The sequence below is a fragment of the Trachemys scripta genome, chromosome 3, assembly GCF_013100865.1.
Source record: "Trachemys scripta elegans isolate TJP31775 chromosome 3, CAS_Tse_1.0, whole genome shotgun sequence".
Classification (NCBI taxonomy): Eukaryota; Metazoa; Chordata; order Testudines; family Emydidae; genus Trachemys; species Trachemys scripta.
Genome location: NC_048300.1, coordinates 969,885 through 991,980, shown reverse-complemented (window position 1 = coordinate 991,980; position 22,096 = coordinate 969,885). Strand labels below are relative to the sequence as shown.

The 22,096-nt window shown below is 46.4% G+C and overlaps 1 protein-coding gene across 7 annotated transcripts in view; it reads left to right on the top strand.

Moving 5' to 3' along the window:
- The window catches only part of SLC8A1 (solute carrier family 8 member A1), a 344,689-nt gene extending 325,398 nt beyond the window's left edge, over positions 1-19,291 (top strand). For all 7 annotated transcript variants that reach the window (XM_034763903.1, XM_034763901.1, XM_034763900.1 and 4 more), the window contains 2 exons: positions 5,945-6,220; positions 14,875-19,291. In XM_034763903.1, coding sequence (XP_034619794.1) covers positions 5,945-6,220; positions 14,875-15,251 — 653 coding nt within the window. In that variant the 3' untranslated portion in view covers positions 15,252-19,291. The remainder of the gene's footprint in view (positions 1-5,944; positions 6,221-14,874) is intronic.
- The last annotated feature ends 2,805 nt before the right edge of the window (positions 19,292-22,096 follow it).

Below are 22,096 nucleotides of genomic sequence, written 5' to 3'. Positions count from 1 at the left end.
ACATTCCACCCCCCTGAGCGACATAAGTTACACCGGCCTAAGCACTAGTGTGCATAGCGCTATGTCCATGGGAGAGCTCTCTCTCGCCAGCACAGCTACTGCCACTCACTGGGGGTGGATTCATTATATCGATAAGAGAGCTGTCTCTCGTCGGCATAGAGCGATTACATGAGAGATCTTACAGAGGCGCAGCTGTATCAGTACAGCTCCAGTGTAGACGTGGCCTAAATCTCCTCTAGCAGTTTGTGTATCTTCTCCGGTCACTTGCTTTTTTCCTCAAGATTCCTGCAAAGCGAAACAAAAATTTTGAGGTTGAAACAAAATGGACTGTTTCATTTTTAGCAACGTCAAAACATTTAGTGTATTTTAGTTTCTACTTGAAATTTTTTCAACTTTTCAACTCACCAAAAAATTTTGAAAAATGTAATCTCTATTCCTTTTCGGGAAGGTATGTTGGTTTGTTTGGGAGGTGTATTTGTGTTTTCCAGTATAAGTTTATTCCTCCAAAATCCTTTGACAAAAATGCTGTATTGGGCAGCCAAACTCTGAGTCTGGCATCCTTACTTACCAACACTAGCAATTGGCGCTAGAGTGCTGCTTTTGTTATGTGTAGCAATAGAACAAATACTAAACCACAAGTGGCTCCCAGTAATTCTTTTGTTATGTTGTTGTGCCACCATTTGAATGCAGTTTTAGTTGGTGCTCACAAATAAATACAGAACGCACAGCAACATTGTTTTACACTCCTTGCAGGAGTGTTTATACATTTTACTTTTAAATTAAATACAAAACGTGCCACCATTGCATAAAGAGATATGGAAAGGAAAATGCTCACACAGGCAAGCAGTGGGGGCTTAAGAAGATTGCACACCGTTATTACAATACTTATAGCCTTCCTAACAACTAAGAGACCCTTCTCTTGGCTCTCTAGATAAAAGGTGCGTGTGCAAACATTAGGGCTAGTGCAAATGGTTCCTTTAAATGAGATATATTTGACCAGCTAGGACCCGATCATTCACTGACTGAAGTCAACCTGAGTCCTCCTTGGCTTATTGCCCCTTTGATTTCTAATGTCCTGAAAGAACTTATTCCTAAGACATCTGCTGCTCTGCCTGCATTCTTTATTACTGGAGGCAGCACATAGCATTTCAAAATTTGAGTGAAATTAGCCTGGAGCTCTGTTGCACAGACTGAAACTGCATTGCAGGAAAATGATGAGAGTCAGATTCTGTGCTTGGATGCCCACCTGCAGCTCTTGTTGCTAGCCATGCACATCTGAGGGAAAAGTTGGATCACAGATGTTTAAAAGGACAACTGCAAGTTACCCCTTCAAGCGCAAGCTAGTTGTTAATTACCGTTCACTACATCCTTAGGATGCCCCATTGCAGTTTGGTTTAGTGCAGTTTAGCTCTCATCAAGGTCAATGCAAATACTCCTATTGATTTCATTAGGAAATGAATACAGTCCATAAAACTTTAGGCTAGTTGTTTGAGTTTCAGTTTAAGGAATTTCTGACCAGCACAAAAGTTGTGATCTTGTGTATTGTACAACTCTTGGTGTAAGAGAGGGCTGGGCTGGTGCAACCATTTAGGCAAACTAGGCAGCCGCCTAGGGCGCATAGTGGTTGGGGGCGCCTAAAAGCCCGCTCAGGTGAGGAGGTGGAGTGGAGGTGAGCTGGGGCAGGCTCCCCAGGCGGGGTTAGCTGCTGCAGGGTGGGGGGGGCTCCCCGGGCGGGGTTAGCTTCCGTGGAGGGGGGTCTCCCTAGACAGGGTTAGCTGCTGTGGGGGGGGGGGGCTCGGGGTGGGGGGGGGGTGGGGGGGGGGGGGGGGGGGGGGGGGGGGGGGGGGGGGGGGGGGGGGGGGGGGTTAGCTGGGTGAGGGGGGCGCAAGGTGGAAGTTTCGCCTAGGGCGCGAAACTTCCTTCCACGGGCCCTGAGAGAGGGGAGATATAAATCTATCACCTTTTGCCCTTGTGATTTAACCAAGTGACATCATTACATTTGTTTTTCCTTTGCAAGCTGAAACATGAGCTTCTCCCTATTTACAAGAGCTTCTCTTCTCTGTCTTTGTGGAGCAGCTGTGACTAGGTATTCTGTGTACATAGAGCTACATACACATAGGGCCATGGTGTAGGAAACAAAAGGAAAAAAAGAAAGCAATGGCTTTAATTTTTTTCATAAATGGCCAGGAATTATGGGTGTCTAAGAAGAGGTGCCTGAAAGAGACTGATTTTCAGAAAGTTTGAGTCCCTGCTCTGACAGTCCCTTTAAGCTGTCTCAAGTTGGGCACACAAAATCCCTAGCTGCTTTTAGAAATCTAGGCCGATGTTCCAGAGGAAATGAACTTGACACAGATGTGAACCTCCCACCTCTTGGCTAGTGCCCCAGGACCCTGACCAAGACTGAGGCCTTAGAGGGCTAGGCACTGTACATATCCAGAGTAAGAGATAGTCCTGCCCCAAAGAGCTCCCAGTCCAGATAGACAAGGGATAAAGGTGCCATTTACAATCCCCATTGTACAGCTGGGGAAATGAGGCACAGAGATCAAGTGACTTACCAAAGGTCACACAGGGTGTCTTTGCCAGAGCTGGAATTCAAACACTGATCTTTTCCATCCCTCACCTGCCTTCATTGTAAGAGCATCCTTTAGCGTCTCTGCTCAACCAGTGAAGCCTGGCTACTGTTGGTTCAGCTATGACTCATGGAAGCTGTTTATTGCTTTGGAACTTAAATTCCCATCCTGAGGAATGCAAGCCGTGCTGTCGGAGCCCCCTGAGCAAGTCAGCATGTTACCGTAGGGCTCCATCAGACCTGTCAGCATCCTCTGCCTGGAAAGCCATGGAGACTGGATGTCAAAACAGACTAGAAATTGAAGTCTAGAGCACTGGGAGGAAGGGAAGTACACTGGCCCTGAATTGTAACGCGCCTCCCGGATTGACGCAGTAAACTAAACATTGTCTCCGATCCCATTGAACTAGCGCTTTGGGCAAATCAAAGAGAAATTAGAAGAGCAGCAGCCTCCTGAAGTCAAGAGGGGGAAATGTGCCAGATTTGGTTCTGCAGATTGTCTCTTTGTATGTAAGAGAGACAAGGTGGGCGAGGTCATATGTTTTAGGACTAGCATCTGTTGTTGAGAGAGAGAGAAGCTGCTCTTCAAGTCTCTTGTACATTGGTGTGTTGTCAGAGCTGTTGCACGTTATAGTGCATTGTGCTGTTGGACTAAATCCCACCCTGGAACTGAATTCTCAGCTCAGCAATGTGTCTTTCCTGCCAGGCAGAAGTTTAGTACCCCTAAGAATTCAGACCAGTTAGGCAGGAGGAAAATCACCCCTTTACGGGGGGGGGGAGAGGACGGCATGCTCACACTTCAGCATGACAAACACTCTTAAAACAGACAGAACTGCTGCACCTTTCCGCCTCCGCAGCAGGCGCACAGTAACTCAATGGCAGATGCTTAAGAGATTGCAAAGGATACATCTTGTGGAGGATAGGGAAGCTGACCAAAACAATATTAAATCATTATTTGTATTACATGAAGACCTAGACAGATGAGATCAGGCCTTCATTATGCTAGGTGCTGAACAAAAAAAAAAATAGCAAGAGAGAGACTTTTCCCCAAAGCGTTTTCAGTCTAAACAGAACAGACAGGGAAATGACTTGCCCAAGATCATGCAGCAGGGTGGTGAGAGGTAAAGCACTGTCACAGGTTTAGTTCGGAGGGGACAACCTAAACGGAAAGACAAGGAAAGGGAGCGGGGATGTTGCTGGGAAAAGGGCAATGAAGGGGATGGAGCAGGGGAGGAGTGAAGCTGAGATGAAGAGACTGGGAGGGAGATGGTGGGTTGGAGCAAACAGCTAATCAGCATAGGACAGAGAAAGTCCAGTCAAAACTGTAGCAAGTTCTCTGAATTTCCAGAGGATCCAGATTTGGCTGATTCTGCTCCTGCTCTGACCAGCTGGAGTCTCTGGCTGGTTCCTCTTTCTGCAGCTTTTCACCAAAGCAACATGGTCATCTACTTCACCAGACTGGTGGGGGTTTCCCTACATGGTTCTAGGCCCAGGGAGTTGCTTGGGGGGAACGGGTTGGCCCTGGCTAGACCCTGTTTTACCCCTCTCCCCAGTGCAGCAGTCTCTGAAGTTCATTGTTGATAAATGCAAAGGAATGCACTTTGCAGGGAGGAGAAGTTTAAACTACTCGTAAACCTTACAGGGTTCTAAATTAACAGTATCAGCACAGGAAAGGGACCTGGACATCATCATAGGCAGCTCAGTGGAGACCTCTGTGCAATGCACAGTGCGATCAAACTACCTAACATGCTGTTCACATGTGTAAAGCATGTGATGGAGAATTGTCTAACAAAGCCTTTTTATCAATCAGTGAGATGAGGGGTCGCCTCATCTGGAACACTGTGTGCAGTATTGAGCACCCCGCCTCATAAAGGATATCATAGAACTGGAGTGGTTCAGAGAAGAGCAACAAGAATGATCAAGAGCTTGGGAAAACTCTCATCCAAAGGGGGTTGAAAAGATTGGGATTGTTACCTCAGAAAGAAGATGAGCAAGAGGGGAAATGATAAAAGCATATAAAATACAGAGTTGTCTAGAAAAGGAAGGTTGGGAGCTTCTGTGTTTGTGCAGCACCTAGCACAATGGTCCTGGGGCATGACTGGAGCTCCTAATACAATTTAATAATAATTATGAACCTGAAGAAGGTTTCTGAGCAGGGTTTAGATTCACTCTTCCCACATCCTTCCTCTTCCAGCCCCATTCAGAACACAGTGATCTTATTACCTTCCATTTCAGCAGCTTTATCTTCCCCAGCCCCTGTCACTACACTCCTGGCCATGTTCAGTTCAGTGATACTATTCTCTGGCTTCTAATGTCTCTAATCCTTGGAACAAATCAAGAGCCATCACAGACTCCAAATGTCCAGGTTTTCTTCCCATTAACAGATATTCTTAGTTCCGTTTGGAGGGGGAGCTAGTCCCCTCTAGTAATGTATCTGAGGCTTCCAGTGTAAACCAACAACCTGTTTCTCTCCTGGCCCTCAACTTACAGAGTGGATGTTGCAACTACTGCAGCAGGTGGAACAGGTGCAGAGAAGAGCTAGTAGATGATCAGAGGACTGGAGGGCCTATTGTATGAGAGGAGTACTAAAAGGTCTGGCCTTGTTTTGCCTAGCACAGAGAAGGAGGAGGAGGGTTACATTTGTTCTCTATAACTACACTGAGGGTAAACACCAGGAAGGGTGACGAGCTATTTAAGGTTAAGGACAATAGTGGCACAAGAAGAAGTGGGGATAAACTGGCCATGAACAAATTCTGGCTAGAAGTTAGAAGTAGATTTCTAACCATCGGAAGGGTAAGGTTCTGGAACAGCCTTTCAGTAGGAGTTGTGGGAGCAAACACTTAATTTGTCCGATGAGAGAGCTGGACACATTTATGAGTGAGATTGTATGATGGGGTTGCTTGTGATGGTGGGGGCAGGGCTTGGCAGCCCTCCGAGTGTCCCAAGTTTTGCACCCAAAAGACAGCAATACTACAAAGGCTTAGCAACTTTGGGAAATATAGGCCTCACTTGTCTGCTGTGCCACAGTCATCTATGTGACCTTGGGCAAGTGTCGTGGGATTTTCCCAAGTGCCTAGCTCACTTAGGAGCACAGAGCTCACTGGAAGTCAGTGGGATTTACTTTCCTAAATTACTTGGGTGCTTTTGAAAATTTCACCATTATTCTCTCTGGGCCTGTCTTCCCCATCCGTAACAAGGGGGTGATGATAACAATAATACATCCCTACTTCACAGGGGAGTGTTGAGAATAAACTCCATTATTGACTGGGTGAGGCTCAAACAGTGCAGTACAAAGGGCTGTATAAGTACTTAGACAGGAGCAGGGACACCCAGTTGTGCAACTCTGGGTTTAATCAGACTCTGGTGTTGTTGCTCCAGGCGAGGATGATGATGATGACGAATGTGGGGAAGAGAAGCTGCCCTCCTGCTTTGATTATGTGATGCACTTTCTGACCGTCTTCTGGAAGGTCCTTTTCGCCTTCGTCCCCCCGACAGACTACTGGAGTGGCTGGGCCTGCTTCGTCGTCTCCATCCTAATGATTGGTTTGCTGACGGCTTTCATCGGGGACTTGGCATCCCATTTTGGCTGCACTATTGGCCTGAAGGATTCAGTGACTGCAGTCGTGTTTGTTGCATTGGGAACTTCAGTGCCAGGTAAAAAAGTAATTTAATTTCCTGACATGATCTCTGTCATCTTTCCCCTATGCTGTGTATTTGGGATTCAGCGGGAGCGGGCTGCAATCCAGGTCTAGATGAAGAGCTAACTAGTAACACTGACACCCATGGGAGACCCCAGTGGTGAGTTTCCCTTCGTGGTGGCTGTGGATTAGTTAAAGTATAGCTTTAGCTTTGAATTTTCAGGCTTTCTAATGTTTTGATAACAACTTGTAACTGATATTTACAGTCTTAACTTCAGCAAACCCAAGTTTTCGTTCTCGGAATAGAATTCTAGTTGTTCCATGGAGTGCAAAAGTAACATGTGTCAATCCACATTTTTGCTTTCTCCACTGCCTGCAGAACGTTGGGTTTTTTTACATCTCATGTAGGTATGACATTAACTGCACTGGACTGGGTTTTTTAAACAAAGTGTCCTTAATCCATTCCAGAAATCGTTACTGTGTCTGGCAAGCCGTTCTTTGTTTCTTTTAGATCCCAAAGATTTTTTCTGCGCCACTAATATTGGTATATAAGTGAATGGAAAACCAGTGAAATGAGAGGAAAGTACTTTTGGCCATGTTACTCTTACTGTCATTTTAATCTGTTGGTGCTACTGATAATAAAACATACAGCGCCAATTTCTGCTATCTGGTATATTGCTATAAATTACTCTGGATTTACATGGATCCACAGTGCATATTTCTCTCAGACACGCCTGCTGTTTAACTGGCAACCATTAACTGGGAACCATTAGCGAAATGCAGAGTGACACTTAAGTTTTTTCCTCTGGCATACTTGGAAATTATGTACAGTGTGTTTAAATAGTTAAGACCCTTTTGTAAGTCCTTTTTCAGTGTCTGTCCCACTGTCGCTAAACATCAGCTGCAGTAGAACAAAAACATTAGGAGATAAAATAATATTGAGAATAGTGTCTCCCCATTGTGTCAGTCAGTGGGACACCCTCACTTGGACGCTGTGTTCGCTGCAGCTCCACCTTGCCTCAAAGGACAGAGCAGGTACAGAGGAGTGAGGAGAGTGGGAGGCAACCTGGGGAGAGCGCCCTGTGAAGAGGAGCTTAAAGGAGACAGAGAAAAGGGTACATGCCAGAGGTGTAAGGAATCAGTAGCCATACAGAGACGGCTCACCAGGGACTCCCAGAGTTGTTAGCTGCACTGTGCTGTACATCTCTCCCATATCACAGCCAGGTCAGCCGCTACACCTCGCTCATCTCACTCTCCGGTCATGTTCCACCATGCCGGCTGGCTGCTGGGGGTAGGAAGAGAGGTGCTTCCCGCTGCAGCTCTGGGTCCCCTGTCCCCCTGCCTTCCCCTGTAGGGAGCAGAGAGAAGCCTGGCAGGGAAGGAACGGAGCTGCCCAGCGCCCTGACAGGAGCTTTCAGAGAGGACCAGGAAGAAGGGATGGCATGGACCCAATAGCACCATGTTCGCTACCTCCTATCAGCTGGCATTGGGTGTTACCAGACCGTTGGCAAAGGGAGCTTGTGACTGGAATTACCAGCTCTATATTTCAACAAATGATGCTATGTGCTAATTGGAAATGGGCCAAGGAGTCTTGTCTCTTGTTTTTGCAAAACCTCATTAGTCATATTTTATTTTTTCCAAACAAAAACCAGGCCTGGATGGGCTCTGAGGTTCATATTATCCAAACCACCAAAGAGGAGGAATGGACTGGGTGGGGTAAAAGATTCCTCTTGTCTCATCTCAGTAGCAGTTTTGGATCAGCTTTGGTTTTGCAGAACCAGAAATGGGGGAGGTGCTGCACTGCTGTTTATTAATGGGCATAAAGCACCTTGAGACCCTTCGTGAGAAGAGCCTGTTTATGAACCAAGAATGTTACTACTCAGTTGCCTTTCTTTTCTTTCTAGCCTAGTAGCTTTTACATGCCCTTTTTTCACATGCTCTCTAGCAATTCCCTGTCCCTGCATCTTAGTCTCCTGAGGGCTGTAATACTTTAGTCTGATACAGGTTATTGGTCTCCATACAGGGGTAACTGGATGGGGTTTAGTGGCCTGTGCTAGGCAGGAGGTCAGACTAGATGACCTGGCAGTCCCTTCTGGCCTTACACTCTATGACCTCGCTCTCTCCAAATAACAGATGTTGTCAATTACCACCCAACCCCAATCACAATGCCCTAGTAACAATATCAGCATCACTGACTCTAATTGCACTCCAACCAGAATCCCTCTCCCAGCATCGTCCAACCCCGTCGCCCCAGTTACCCAGCTCCTTACAGAAACCACTGGAACAGCTCATGTGCTAGTCAGTGTGAGGAAGGGTGTGTGAACTGGGCCCATTGCATTTGGGCATGGAAAGGGACAGACACACAAGCTATTGGTTTGCCATCGAACATGGAAACAAAAAATGGCAAAAGAAAAGGAGCTGTTTAAAAACCAACAACCCTTTGTAGTCAGGTGGTAAAGAATTATCTGACACAGCCTCATCAAGACCCATACCATCCTCTCCATTTCAACAAGTATCCTTTTGAACTGATTGTGTAGATAAAATAAATCCTAGTTTACAAAAAAACATGATTTTTAAACATCTTTAATAAGCTTCAATTTTGTGGGAAACTTGGAAACCCAGAAAGAAGAATTCCATGTGGTACAATTTTGAATAGTTCTGCTGATATTGAGGAAAGTAAAGATCAATTTCTTTATAAGTAGTATGTTTTCCCTCCTCCGTATCATAGTCATAATACCACTCCAATGGCATTGCTAAAATTACCATGTGACCATTCTTGTTGAGACAGCTAAAGCAGATACTTGTTAAACTGGGAGAGATTTGAAAGGTATGTATGTGGAATATTTTTAGACTATCCAATAGGGTAAGGAGCTGAAATTTGAGAAGACAATTCAGTACCCTGGAAAATATTTCAAATAACTAACTCCTCTTTTCCACAGATTCCAAAATACCTAATATCTCTTTAAGCTTTAAAAAGTTTTCCATGCCCTCAGTTTTTCAGTGTAGAAAATTGCTGTCTTTTATTCAAACCCCTGCCAGAGTTGCAATCCCATGTTCTCATTCTGAACTTCTGCTTCTTTAATCTTCTCCCTTGATCTCTCTCACATTTTTCTGCATTCAGGTTCTTTGTTCTGAATGGAACACCTCTGATGAGACCAGATTCAGCTTTGATCCAGATGAATCAAAATTAGGTTGTTGAGTGTGAATAGCTGCTAGAAGTGTTTCTAGTGAAACATCTGAAGAGTCCTCTAATACCTGTTGTTTGGAGATAGGTCTTGGATTGATTAGACTGCCTCAGAAGCAGTCATGGTTAGTGGAGACTTAGCAAAGGGGCCTAAGAGAGGCAAAGAAGAGACTATTCTTCATAGCACAATATTATCAGCTGATCTAAGTATTCCTATAGTTCCATACTCCAGGGCATTCTGCCTTTTTTAAGAGACTGAATCAAGCATGGTGAGCTAGGAAGCCTTCATTAAGGACAGACTCACAAATTGGAGGTTACATCCTAAGGACCTGTTTGCTCCAGGATGCCTTGTGTCTCCTGTGTCAGAATGTCTCCACTGTTCCCTCCACCCCTTATTATGGGCTGGGCCAACCAGGCACAATTGACTTTCAAGAGAACATGACCAAAACTAGTCCAGCTGAGATATATTTTGATCATGCATAGTATCACCAACTCCAAGCATTCAAATATCAGGAGTCAGGCCCCAAAAAATCATGATATTAACTTACAAAAATAGACTGGGGTGTGTGTGTTTTATATGCCTTCTGGTTGTAGAGCATGGAAGGATCACATTTTCAAGCCTTTCTCTATAACCACAAGGGCTAGAAATTTACTGTATTTTTTTTAAAGCGGAGACTGTAGGAGCTGGGTCTTAAGAAAAGCCCTAAATATCACAAGACTTGCAATACAATTGCAAGAGTTGGCAACTCTGCATAAAACCAATAACACAGGTGCTTATACAGAACCCCTCAGTGCAAGGGAGCAACCAGGAGTCCCATCGGGTCCCAGAAGGGCTAACAAAACTTCATTTATTTTACTGAGCTACAAAACAGAAAATTCCGCTTTTTGTGGGTATGTCTGGTCTCATTTATTTGAAATAACGAGTACTTTGTGATCCATAGTGCATGCTCTAAATATCACGTACAACTTTTCTATGCCTGTAAGGCTCCAGGTGCACACCAGAGGAAAACGGCTGTGCTCTGTAGCAGTGTGGTGGACTGGAGTGCAGTGTCCGATTCAGATGACTTGTAATGAAAAGCTAAGCCCTTTTTTCTAACCATCATCACTTACATAGAGGCAAAATACAGAACATAAAGTGTCTGGCCTAAGAACAATCTTTCATGTGTTAAAAACTGCAACTGGATATTCACAGAACAATGCCTAATCATTTCCCTTCTTAATACAAAAATACAGTGCCCTAGTGTTTCTTGAATGCGCCATATCAATTACAATAATCTCATTTCATTGGGCCTGTGGCCACTGTTTGATTAATAGCTAAGTAAGCAAAGAATCAACAGTAGGAATAATTAAACAAAATAGTTCTCATCCCTTTAATGCCACTGCATGGTCAGTTTCCCCCAGTAAAAGCAATTGTTTGGCAAGGTGACTAAACAAGATGTATCACTTCCTGGCTATAAGTTAGTGTCTCAATATTAGGGAGAAAATAAAGTTGGTGGGTAAGTGATGGGGGGGGGGGGAGAGGGAGAGGGAGGCGGGGGCTTGGTTTTGTGGTTAAGGCCTTGGCATAGAATCATAGAAATGTTGGGCTGGAAGGGACCTTGCGACGTCATCAAGTCCAGCCCCTGTGCTGAGACAGGACCAAGCAAACCTAGACGAAAACCCTCTCCCTGACAGGGGTTGTGCCACCTGCTCTAAAAACCTCCAGTGTTTTGAGGAATGCAGTCACTTTCTGCCAAGATTTTCATTGAGCTGAAAACCCTATTTTCCTTTGCAAACCAAGTTTTGATAGAAACATTTTGACTAGCTATATCAGTAAGAAATTTAATCCAGTGCCATGCCTTGAGCTGTTGATGGAACAGTTAAATAGAGGCCTTTTATTGAAACAGGAGATGCTTTACTTTAAAGGCAAAAAAAATATCTGGAGTACACAAAATTATTGAATTTAGTCAGACTAGACAGGGTGGCCTGGTACTTCAGGAGGAATTTACAAAGCTAGATGTTTGGGCAAGATGGTGTCAAGCAGAAATATAGCATAGCAAGGTACTGCACAGTGGAATAACCATCTGAGCAAGTCATACTTGGAAGGGTTCTAACATAATTGCAAGCACTCAGGAAAAATACATCAGCCTGGCATGATAGTTCAGTGCAAACTTCTGCTCAGTGTTGATCAGAAAGCCAGGAGGTTAATAGGCTTTCTTAAGAAAGGGATGGACAGTGGTTGACAAGATTATAAAGCCAATAAATAAATTGATGCCCTCACTTTGGGTACCCCATCTCAGAAAGGAGATAGCAGAAATAGGAAACGGCCAGAGGAAGGCAAAGGAAATCATTAGAGCAGTGGTTCCCAAACTTGTTCCGCCGCTTCTGCAGGGAAAGCCCCTGGCGGGCCAGGCCGGTTTGTGTACCTGCCGCGTCCGCAGGTTCAGCCGATCGTGGCTCCAGGCCAGTGGGAGCTGCTGGAAGTGGCGGCCAGTACGTCCCTCGACCTGCACCGCTTCCAGCAGCTCCCATTGGCCTAGAGCAGCGAACCGCGCCACTGGGAGCCGCGATCGACCGAACCTGCGGACGCGGCAGGTACACAAACCAGCCCGGCCCGCCAGGGGCTTTCCCTGCAGTGGAAGGAACAAATTTGGGAACCACTGCATTAGAGGTTTGGAAAGACTTTAGGATGAGGAAAGAGTTTTTAAAGATAGAGGTTTTGATCCAGCAAGTGGAGCATGCAGAACCCCATAGAAATCAGTGGACAGAAATCCAGCCACCCACGTGTAATAACTTGCAGGATCAGGTCTTAAGCCTATTTAGCTTAGGGAAGACGACTCAGGAGAGACAGGGAAGAGATGTATACAATTCCATTACAAAAATCCGTCATTAAGAGCAAGGTAAGGTTGCAAGCTGAAGCACTCAGAACTCAGGGAATGACATCATGAAAAGTAGGCAGTGTTGTTGTAGCCTTGTCAGTCTCAGATATTAGAGAGACAAGGTGGTGAGGTAATATCTTTTACTGGACCAACTTCTGTTGGTGAGCGAGACAAGATTTCAAGCCTACACAAAGCTCTTCTTCAGGTCTGGGACCCGTACTCATGACAGGTCGACACTTAAAATGATGCATGGGCGCAGCTGCATCAATGCAGCTGTGCCGCTGTAGTGCTTAAGTGAATACGCTCCTACACCAATGGGCGAACTTCTCTCGTCGACATAGTTAATCCACATCCCCGAGAGGCAGTAGCCATGTTGGTGGAAGAAGCCCTCCCGCTGACATAGCGCTGTCTATGCTGGCACTTAGGCTGGTGTAACTGCATCACTGAGGGGTGTGAACATGTAGTTATACCAAAGTAATTCTGTAGCGTAGGCCAGAGCACTGAGTATGTTTCCCAGACCTGAAGAAGCGCTCGCGTAAGCTCGAAAGCTTGGCTCGCTCACCAACAGAAGTCAGTCCATCCTGAAAACTGTCGGCACAACCTTAATTCTGTTCTCTTACGTGTGTGCATTACAATACAGCCTTTTCCCTACAAGACCCCTGTCTGATTTCCTGGGCAGTCAATGTGGCAGGGCTGTGTGGAGAATACGGAGGCAAGCATAAGCACAAAGGCTATAGCTATACCAGTTTTGCCTCTTGTATCTTGCCTTTATGCCATCTGATGAAATGTCTTTGTATCTTTGCTTTGGCTTCATCCTTGTGGTAGTGCAAATCAAATGCACTTATGCACCCATGCAACTGGCTTTTCAATATGATTTCTTTTAGACATAAGTTGGCAATTGCCATGCTTGCCACATGTGAGTGAGTACAAATACATATCCAGTAGCTATACAGCTTGTCAAGAGGCAGATTATAGCATTTAGCCACTAGCCTTCAGAGTGAATGCATCATAGCTCTGAGACAGGAGGATGCCTTAGCCAGCTCCCCAGCATGCACGCTGTATATCCATTAGGATGGTGCAGCCTACATCCCTCATCATGCCCACCTAGCTCCACGGGCCAATGCAGCAAACCAGGACCCAATTCCCACATTAGGGGGTAGTTTCTGACCCCAGGTACACTAGGGGGAAATTCCTGGGCTTCTTCAGTCATGGGGACTACAATTGTCCCTGGCCTTTGCATGGGATGTGCTGTAGGGAGGGAAGGCACTAGCACAAAGGACATGCATAACTAAGTACAGAGCATTCCAGGGTGAGGCCCTCCAGCCCTGATCCTGCACCATGGAAGTCAGTGGGAGCTATGCCATTAACTTCAAGGAGTGCAGGATTGGGCCCATTATAAATGTACAGCATTGCTGCATAACTGGTACTTGCTGCTCTTGTAAATGGCTACAGACCATTGCATTTCCTTTGGAAGGCATTGGTGTCTGCAGACAAACAGCGCTATGTCAGAGCTAAGCACCCTTAGAATGTATTCATCCTATATAGGTAACATTCCAGAGTTTTTAGTAGGGGCTTCGCTAGCTTGGGTATTTCATTAGGTTACACATTGAAGTCCATGAAGTCTAAAAGGGTGCCTGCCCTAGAGTGGGGGTCTGTCTGGTCTGAGTAGGAACTCCAGGGAATTTGACCTACAGGCCAGGCAATCCCCCTGCAGGGTGGTATGGACAGCATCTCTCCTGCTGCATGCTGCAGTGCACTATGTAGAAAGGATAATAGACCACCGGGGGGAGATCATGAAGTCTCCTTTGTGTTCACAGAAATGTGGCTAGAGCTGTTCAGATATTTGCAAAACCCTGATGTGTGAATGTTCTCACTGCAAAGCCCATCTTTCCTCCTACTAAGTTCAATAGGACTAAATGCAGAGTCACAGACTACTCAACATGAGCAAGAGTGGCAGAGAAATTAACACCATAACATCAAATTCAGCTCAAACCTCTTCCCTAGGCTAGGCTGTTTGGGGGGAAAGGTCAGGAAGTGTTTTGTCTGGGGTCCTCTGACTCTTGCAGGGAGCTTTGAGAGGTGGGATCTGGGTCCAGGTCTCCTCAGGGAAAGCTTCTCATTCCAAGGGTTTGGACTTCATCACACGGGGCCTTGACTGTCACTCCAAGGGTGGCTGCATGCTGCCCCATCATACAGGCTCTACACTGTCTACACTGCAAGCGAAGGTGTGATAGCACCATGCCTGGGCATGCCTGGGCTAGCTTTACTCTAGTGAGCAGGGATAATAAGGGTAGTGTCGATACGGTAGTGTCGATACGGTAGCATGGGCTAGCTGCCTGAGTCCCTGGCAAGCTTGTACTGGGGCAGCTAGCCCATGCCGAAGCTCATGCCACCACATACACCCTGCTCTAGCTAGATTAAAGCTAGCTCAGGTTTGGCCAGCCATGCTACTGTCCCACTTTCACCTGCAGTGGAGACGTACCTTTGATGCCAAGCTGTTACCTAGACCAGCTTGTCAGGAGCTCTATTCTCCAATAGGAAGGGACTTGCAATGACACCAGGGTAGCCCTTTCCAAGGCAACTTATTTTATTGCCACCTGACTGACTGCTTTTCTTTTCGCTTTGCAGACACCTTTGCCAGCAAAGTGGCGGCTACGCAGGATCAATATGCTGATGCCTCAATCGGGAACGTCACCGGGAGCAATGCTGTAAATGTTTTCCTGGGGATTGGCGTGGCCTGGTCCATCGCTGCCATCTACCACGCAGCAAACGGGGAAGTGTTCTACGTCTCCCCTGGCACCTTGGCTTTCTCCGTCACCCTCTTCACCATTTTTGCTTTTATCAGTGTGGGCGTGCTGCTTTACCGGCGGAGACCGGAGATTGGAGGTGAGCTGGGTGGGCCGCGGACTGCCAAGCTTCTGACAACATCCCTCTTTGTGCTCCTTTGGCTCTTGTACATATTGTTCTCATCTCTGGAAGCCTACTGCCACATAAAGGGCTTCTAAAGGAACAATCAGAGATAGTAAATATATTGCTAGAGATCTATATGTATCTATATAGAAAGCTATATAGATATAGATAGAGATAAAACATTGTGTATAATGAACAGAGGGAAAAGAAAAGACATTTACCATGTTCACTTACCTGCTGATGGAATGCAGCTTGGAGCATTCTTTGTACTAGGTAGGAGTAAGAATTCAGCAAGATTCTTAACCAGGGGTTGCAGCATATTAAAGGAGGCATGGATGCAGGGCCATCTTTGCAACTCTACCTACAAGAGCATATGATACTGACTTTATTGTTGCTCCCACCCTGCTCCCTGGGGAGGATTGATCTGAAATGTAATTTGGGCTTTTCAGTAATGCCGGGGCCGGAATAGCTGTTAAGAAGCCGAGTGGTGGAGGGAAGGCGAGGAATAGGGGACTTCATGACTTTCTTACAAAAGTCTATTTGCCTTCATATATTGAGGACATGCAGATCTGTCCCCACTGAATGAAAACAAGAGTCTGGACTGAAGAAGGAAGTCCAGGGGTTCAAGAGCTTTCTACCAATAGGATGGAAACCCCACTGCTGTTCTTGCTTGGATGCCCCATTTATTATTCAGTTGTTAGAGTGTTGACATGCTGAGAGTCACAAGAACAGTGCGAGCCATTTCCTTATTTTTTGGCTGTATTATGATCAGCATGCCCTCTCCCCGACCCTGCAAACAAAATCAGTGAGCCTGCCCACCCCACACTCCCCCGCTGTGCCTTGCAGGCACCTGTCCAAACCCTTTGTCTCAAGTCCCTGTTTTAGTTCTGACAGAATCTTGGGGGCTTTACTTTTGTTGCCGTCCATTCCCTGGCCAGACCCTAGTGCGTTGCTCCCGTCTCATGTTCCTGATTGGGAATGCTGTTGTGGTCCTTGTAACACTTTGCATGAATGAAGTACCCCATATCTGTATATAGCATTGTATAGCAATAGTCCATTCAGCAGTGTGGATCGGATGCTGAAGAAGTGAGTGAGTTTTCTTTTCACCCAGGTTTGGTTTGGGGTTTGGGTTTTTTTCTTACTGGGCTAAGGGGAAGTGGCTAACCCTTTAGCGCTCTGCACAGGGGGTTTTAAGAAGCAATAACAAAGAACTGTGCAGCTGTAAATGCTAACGGGAAGAATCTGTGCAAAAGGCATCATAAAGTCTTCTAGAGTGAAATCCTGGCGCCATTAAGTCAATGGCAAAATTCCCATTGACTTCAGTGGGGCAGGGATTTACCCATATGGGGTGATCCAGAGCTCACTGAAGTCAATGCAAATACTTGCATTGACTTCAGTAGGTTCTGCATCAGGTCCATAAAGATTAACGTACATTTTAAGGGCCAGAGCCTACCACCCTTGCTCATGCAGCATAGAACTTTGTCCCACGACTAGTCGCTTTGAACAAAACGGGGTTAAGTACCAGTCAGCCTGGGCATGAGTGGCAGCACCAGCCCCTGAATAAGCAAACCATGCCTGGGTTTTGTAAGCATCAGTTTTTCCCATTGTGGCTATTTTACATCTTCTGTGGCTGCAACAGATGTCAGATATCGTCAGTGTTTGCGGCTGTAGAACCCCTGGGCTCCATCTCTGTTCTCCTGTACACCATCTCTGAGGGTTAGCTACAACCCTGTGTGTGAACATTAAGCCAGTGGCGATTGGCAGGTTTTACAACTGCATCTCATCTAGGGCTAATTGAGGACTGAAGAAGTCAATGGTGGGGTTGGAGGAATGTAATGTCTCCAAGATCTCCAATGGTCAAAGCGTTCTCACCAGATACAGGATGAATCTTGCATTGTCCAGCAGAGATTGCATTTAACACTAGGAATTACTGTGGTAGTTATTTATTATCTGTTGTGCACCACAACAATGTGCTTGGCTCTGTACAATGCACAGGTGGCAAGACAGTCCCCACCCTGGAGACGTTGTCATGTCAAAGACAGACATTGTCAGAGGTCCTAGAGGAAGGAGCTACGCTGGCTGATCTGGTTTTCCCTTCATTTTCATCCACTGTATGACCCTTTCATTTTCCATTTGTGTTCCCCGTGGACGCAATGGCTCTGCAGGAGGGATTGGAACCAGGAGAGGGTGGAGCCTGACACACTGGGATTGAGGGGGTCATTCTATGCATACTTGGCATCAGGGAAGGAGCTGTAAGAAGAGATTGGAGGGGGAGCCATGGCTGGCATTGCTCACAGAGCAAAGGGATCAGCAGGGGTACAAGTGGGGTAGGCAGGATCCCAGAACTAGGCCAGGACTGAGTTCAGCTGGGCCTTGAAGCTACGGACAGGAAGGTTTGAACTCGTGATGATGAGCAAAGAGTGCTGAGGATCTGGCTGTGACATTGGTGGGAGCAACATGGGTAGCAGAGAGGAGCAGGTTGCAGGATTCAGTGGGGCCATGGGCACAGGAAGAAGGGGCGGGATGTTGAGAGGCTATGGCTGTCAGCCTGAGTCATGTATTGAGTTTGAACCTTAGGCCCTGAGCCAGCAAAGGGGTCTGCCCACATGGACTCTCAGCCCACAGGCTGCAATCTGGGGCGTGGTCACTTAGCGGGAGATTCTGCCCTGCCCTTCCATGGATGCATCGTGATGGAGCTGGGGAGTCTGAGGACCTTTCTCCCACGCTTGGGCTGCCTGAGTCAGAGCCCCTTAGAATTGTTGTCCCTTCGCTCAGAGAAGCACAGGAGCACCCCCTCCCCTAGGAGTGCACAGTGCCCCAAAGGGAGCAGGAAGGAGGCAGATGACGGCTCTGCCCCCCGCCTCTCCCCCGGCATGCACCAGGCAGCAGAGTTGTCCGGTGTAGCAAGGGACCTGCTGTCTCAGTGTGCCTGGGAGGAAAGCTGCTCATGGGAGGCAGAGCAGGTCTGCACAACCCACTTCCTGTGCACTGTGCTTTCCAAAAGCCCTGCCCCCAAAGCCCATACCTTCCAGCCCACTTCCACCCCTGACGTTATCATCCCTCGGTATAGAAGTGCCAGGGCAGGGTCAGTCCCAGCTCTTGTGACTAAGTGTACCACACAGCTGCGCTCAAGAGCAGGAAAGCATTTCTGCACAGAGCAGAAGACGATTTCACGGCCAGTGTTCCCACTCTATAAGAGCCCAATCCTACTCCATGAGTCACCCCATGATTTCAGTGGGCCAAGCTGTGTAGCAAGAGGTGACAAGGCATAAGGAAGTGTGGCAGCATGGGTCCCTAAAGGATTGTTTTACCAAGACAAATGAAAAGCAAGAAGTTTGGGGTGACAGCACAGTGGTCTTAGCAGCCTTTATGCCTCCCATTTGATTCCCCTAAGCTCAGCATAATAAGGATACTTTGATAGGTTCACATTTAAAAACAATGGAAAATAAAAGCACAAGCAAGTAGCTTATAAATAACTGGCCCAAATCCTCAGCTGGTGTGAATTAGCATCTCACCATTGACCCCAAGGGAGTGATGTCAATTCACATCTGATGAGAAACTTTCCTTGTATATTATGAATGAAATATCTAAAAGAGGAACTGCAGGGATACTACTTTGCATTAGCACTACTAGCTATATTTTTCCTTTTCCACTTTTTCCCCGTCCCTAAATCACAGACAGCATGTCCCTTGGTAGCGTCTTCTGATCCAGCGGAAGGGCATGTCTGACATTGGTGTACCCGGTTGGCTGAGGAAGGGGGGGGGGTGAGATTTTGCACTCATTTCAAACAAGCTGTGGAAGGTTTTAATTATCTTGTTGTGCATTTTCATCTAGGAATATACTGATTTTTTTTCTTGTAAACTCATTTTTCACTTTAAATGAGAGTGAGGGGTTTTTCTTTTAATTTTTATTTTTGGGGCAGGGTGGTGGGAAAGAGCATTAGAGCCTGATTCTGGTTGTTCAGAATTATGATTGCCTTTGTGTACAATGATTTCATTTCATTTGTTTGGGTTCATTACTTTTTATTTGTGTGTATTGTCCACAGCCATAGGCAGCAAGTACACTGATTGTGATGATCCTTATCAATAGTGCACAGCCACACAGACAAATAAAGTTTCTAATTGTTTCAGATTTACACAGTAGTGCGGCTGCATATTCTCTATGGGACATCTTTCCTCTCATTGTCTCTCCTCCTTCTTTGTATTTATTGGTTTGCTTCATGTGTATCTTTCATTGACTAGGAAGAACCTAAGAAGAGTCAGTTGCAAATGTCAGCTGTTGTAGCCACAGAGGCAAACACTATTCTGAACCTAATGCAGCCTCTGCGCTGAGATGTAGCCATGCTTTTCCAGTCTATGCCCCATTTGATCTCTCATTTCCCATCTTCCATTCCCATTGCTGCAGCATGTGGCCAGCCCAGTGTGCTATCACCCCTATGCATTTGGAAACCTATTCTCTGTTGACATGCAAGGGATTTAGGTAACTCCCAGTAGACACAGTAAGAGTTATGCATGGAAACCTCCTAAGCATTAAGAGACAATTAGACCCTTTAAGGTTACATATTGCCCTTTATCTGTGCTAGGCCTACCATCAGTGTCAACCATTTCAGCGTCGGTGGGGTTGCGCATATGCCTCGGGGTATGTCTACACATAAACTGCTGCAGCTGACCACTGCAGCTGCGCCACTGTGGTGCTTCAGTGAAGATGATATCAAGGCCAACAGGAGAGCTTCTACAGTCCATGAAGGTACTCCACCTCCCCAAGAGGCGGTAGCTAGGTCAACGGGAGACTTGGGCTATCTATAGCAGGGGTTATATCAGATTAACTGCAGCACTTGGGTGTGGATTTTATACTGACCTTTATGCCTGGTCTACACTGGGGGGGGGGGGTCGATGTAAGATACGCAACTTCAGCTACGGGAATAGCGTAGCTGAAGTCGACGTATCTTATTTTGACTTACTTCCCGGCCGCGGCTCCCCTGTTGACTCCGCTACCGCCGCTCACCCTGGTGGAGTTCCGGAGTTGATGGGAGCGCGTTCGGGGATCGATATATCGCGTCTAGACGAGACGTGATATATCGATCCCCGATAGATCGATTGCTACCCGCCAATCCAGCGGGTAGTCTAGACGTAGCCTTAGTATTGCCATCTTTCACTTACACAGGCCCTATTCCTGCTCTCATGTAGGTCAGTGCTGGGAGCAGGATTAGGCCCTTAGTTAACAAGCAGTAATGCGGCAGTTAAGTTACTAAAGGTCGAGTTGTCCACTCTGGTGTCAGTTAAAGGGGTTAAAGTGGCCAGGCAGGTCAATTAGCTCCACTGGGTGAACCTGGAGGAAGGGCCAGGGAGCATGCCATAATTAGAAGTAGGCCCAGCTGAGCAGGAACAGGTGGGGTCAGAATAAAGCCCTGTGAGCAGTGAGCAGCCAAAGGGCTGCAGGAAGGCAGTGGAGTAGTAGCAGTTATTGCCTGTAGTGGAGGGCATTGAGAGGCTGGGAAGCCAGGGAAGCCAGATGAGTAGGAAGACTCCCAGGGAAACAACAGCAAGGGGTAGGACCGTGCAGAGGCCTTGGCTGCTTGTTTTAGGGACCCTGGGCTGGAACCCAGTGTAGAGGGTGGGCCTGCATTCCACTACCAGCCACTGAGGCAGTGGCACTATGGGGCAGTGAGATGGAAGACTGCCTAGGATTGCTAGTGGGGAAGGACCGAAATTTCCCCAAAGGTGAGAACCTTAGTTACTTGGTCAGAGGGCCAAGCCACAAAGAGGAGACTGAGTTCCTGGAGTGAGAGGGGCCACAGGGTGAGACAGAATGGGGGAAAGACACTGCCAGAAGGGGAGCGTAATGCCTGGCAGAGCTAATGCTCAGGACAGCTATCAGGAGGTGCTGCTAGTGGTGAGCCCTGTGCCATACATGTAAATAGCAGAGTTTAGTAAATAATTTCTGTAAGTAAAGAAATTGCAAAGTCTAAAATTCAAAAGAGTAAAAAGCTAAGCAAAATAATAAAGGAAGGGGAGGCATTGGGATTTTTTCCCCTTGAGTAGCTCCTCCAGGCCCTTGGCTAGTTGATTCCCATTGACTATAATGAATCTGGATCAGGCCCTAGAAGAATCACAGGGGCAGAGTCTCATCAGTTTGCATAAATCTGTTTTGGAATCTATGGAAGGATTTCTCGCCTAGTTCAAATGTTCTGAACCAACAGTTCAGTCCAAACAAGACTCTCTAGGCACTATGGCATCATCTTCAAGAACCAGGGCTTTTCTCCTTTGTCTCCCATGCTGTGAGATATTCCAGGAATGAAATTCACTCACACTGTACTAAGATGGAGTGAGTTAAGCCATAAGACAGGACAGCTCCGATGAGATATCAGTGAGGGATGCTATATGTGATATTTTCCAGGAAGACACCCTGACAGAGATTTGTGTGTTCCACTAGCACCCAGGAAGCTGAAACAGTACCTTCACCTCTTCATTGCTTAAGATAGTCATGTAAGTTACAGGTAAAACTGCATTTCATCCACTTAATTTCTACTCTGTAATTGTAGTTAATCAACAAATCCTCTGTGTACCAAGCTACTGCTGCAAGTCTGTCGCCTTCCTTTAAGCCGAATGTTAGCTTCACACACATTCAGCTTTATCCTGCTTGCCTTACTCAAATTATACAAAGGCCTAAATTAGCACTGGGAGGGCTCTCCCAGCTAATCTGTCTAAATGCTTTTTTTAAAATAACCTGTATCTTGATGTGGATTTAAGCTCATCTGAGACTCCACAATATGAAGAAAGCTGTTCTCTGAACAACTGTACTCAGAAACTTTCCATACGGTATGTTGTAAAAATGTGCAGCCTTGTACTGTCATTTTCCAAATTCCAGTTATCTGTTTTGTCTGCTTCCAAGTCAAGTTAGAAAGGCATCTCTCAAGATTCCATAGCCACAATGGGGTGCT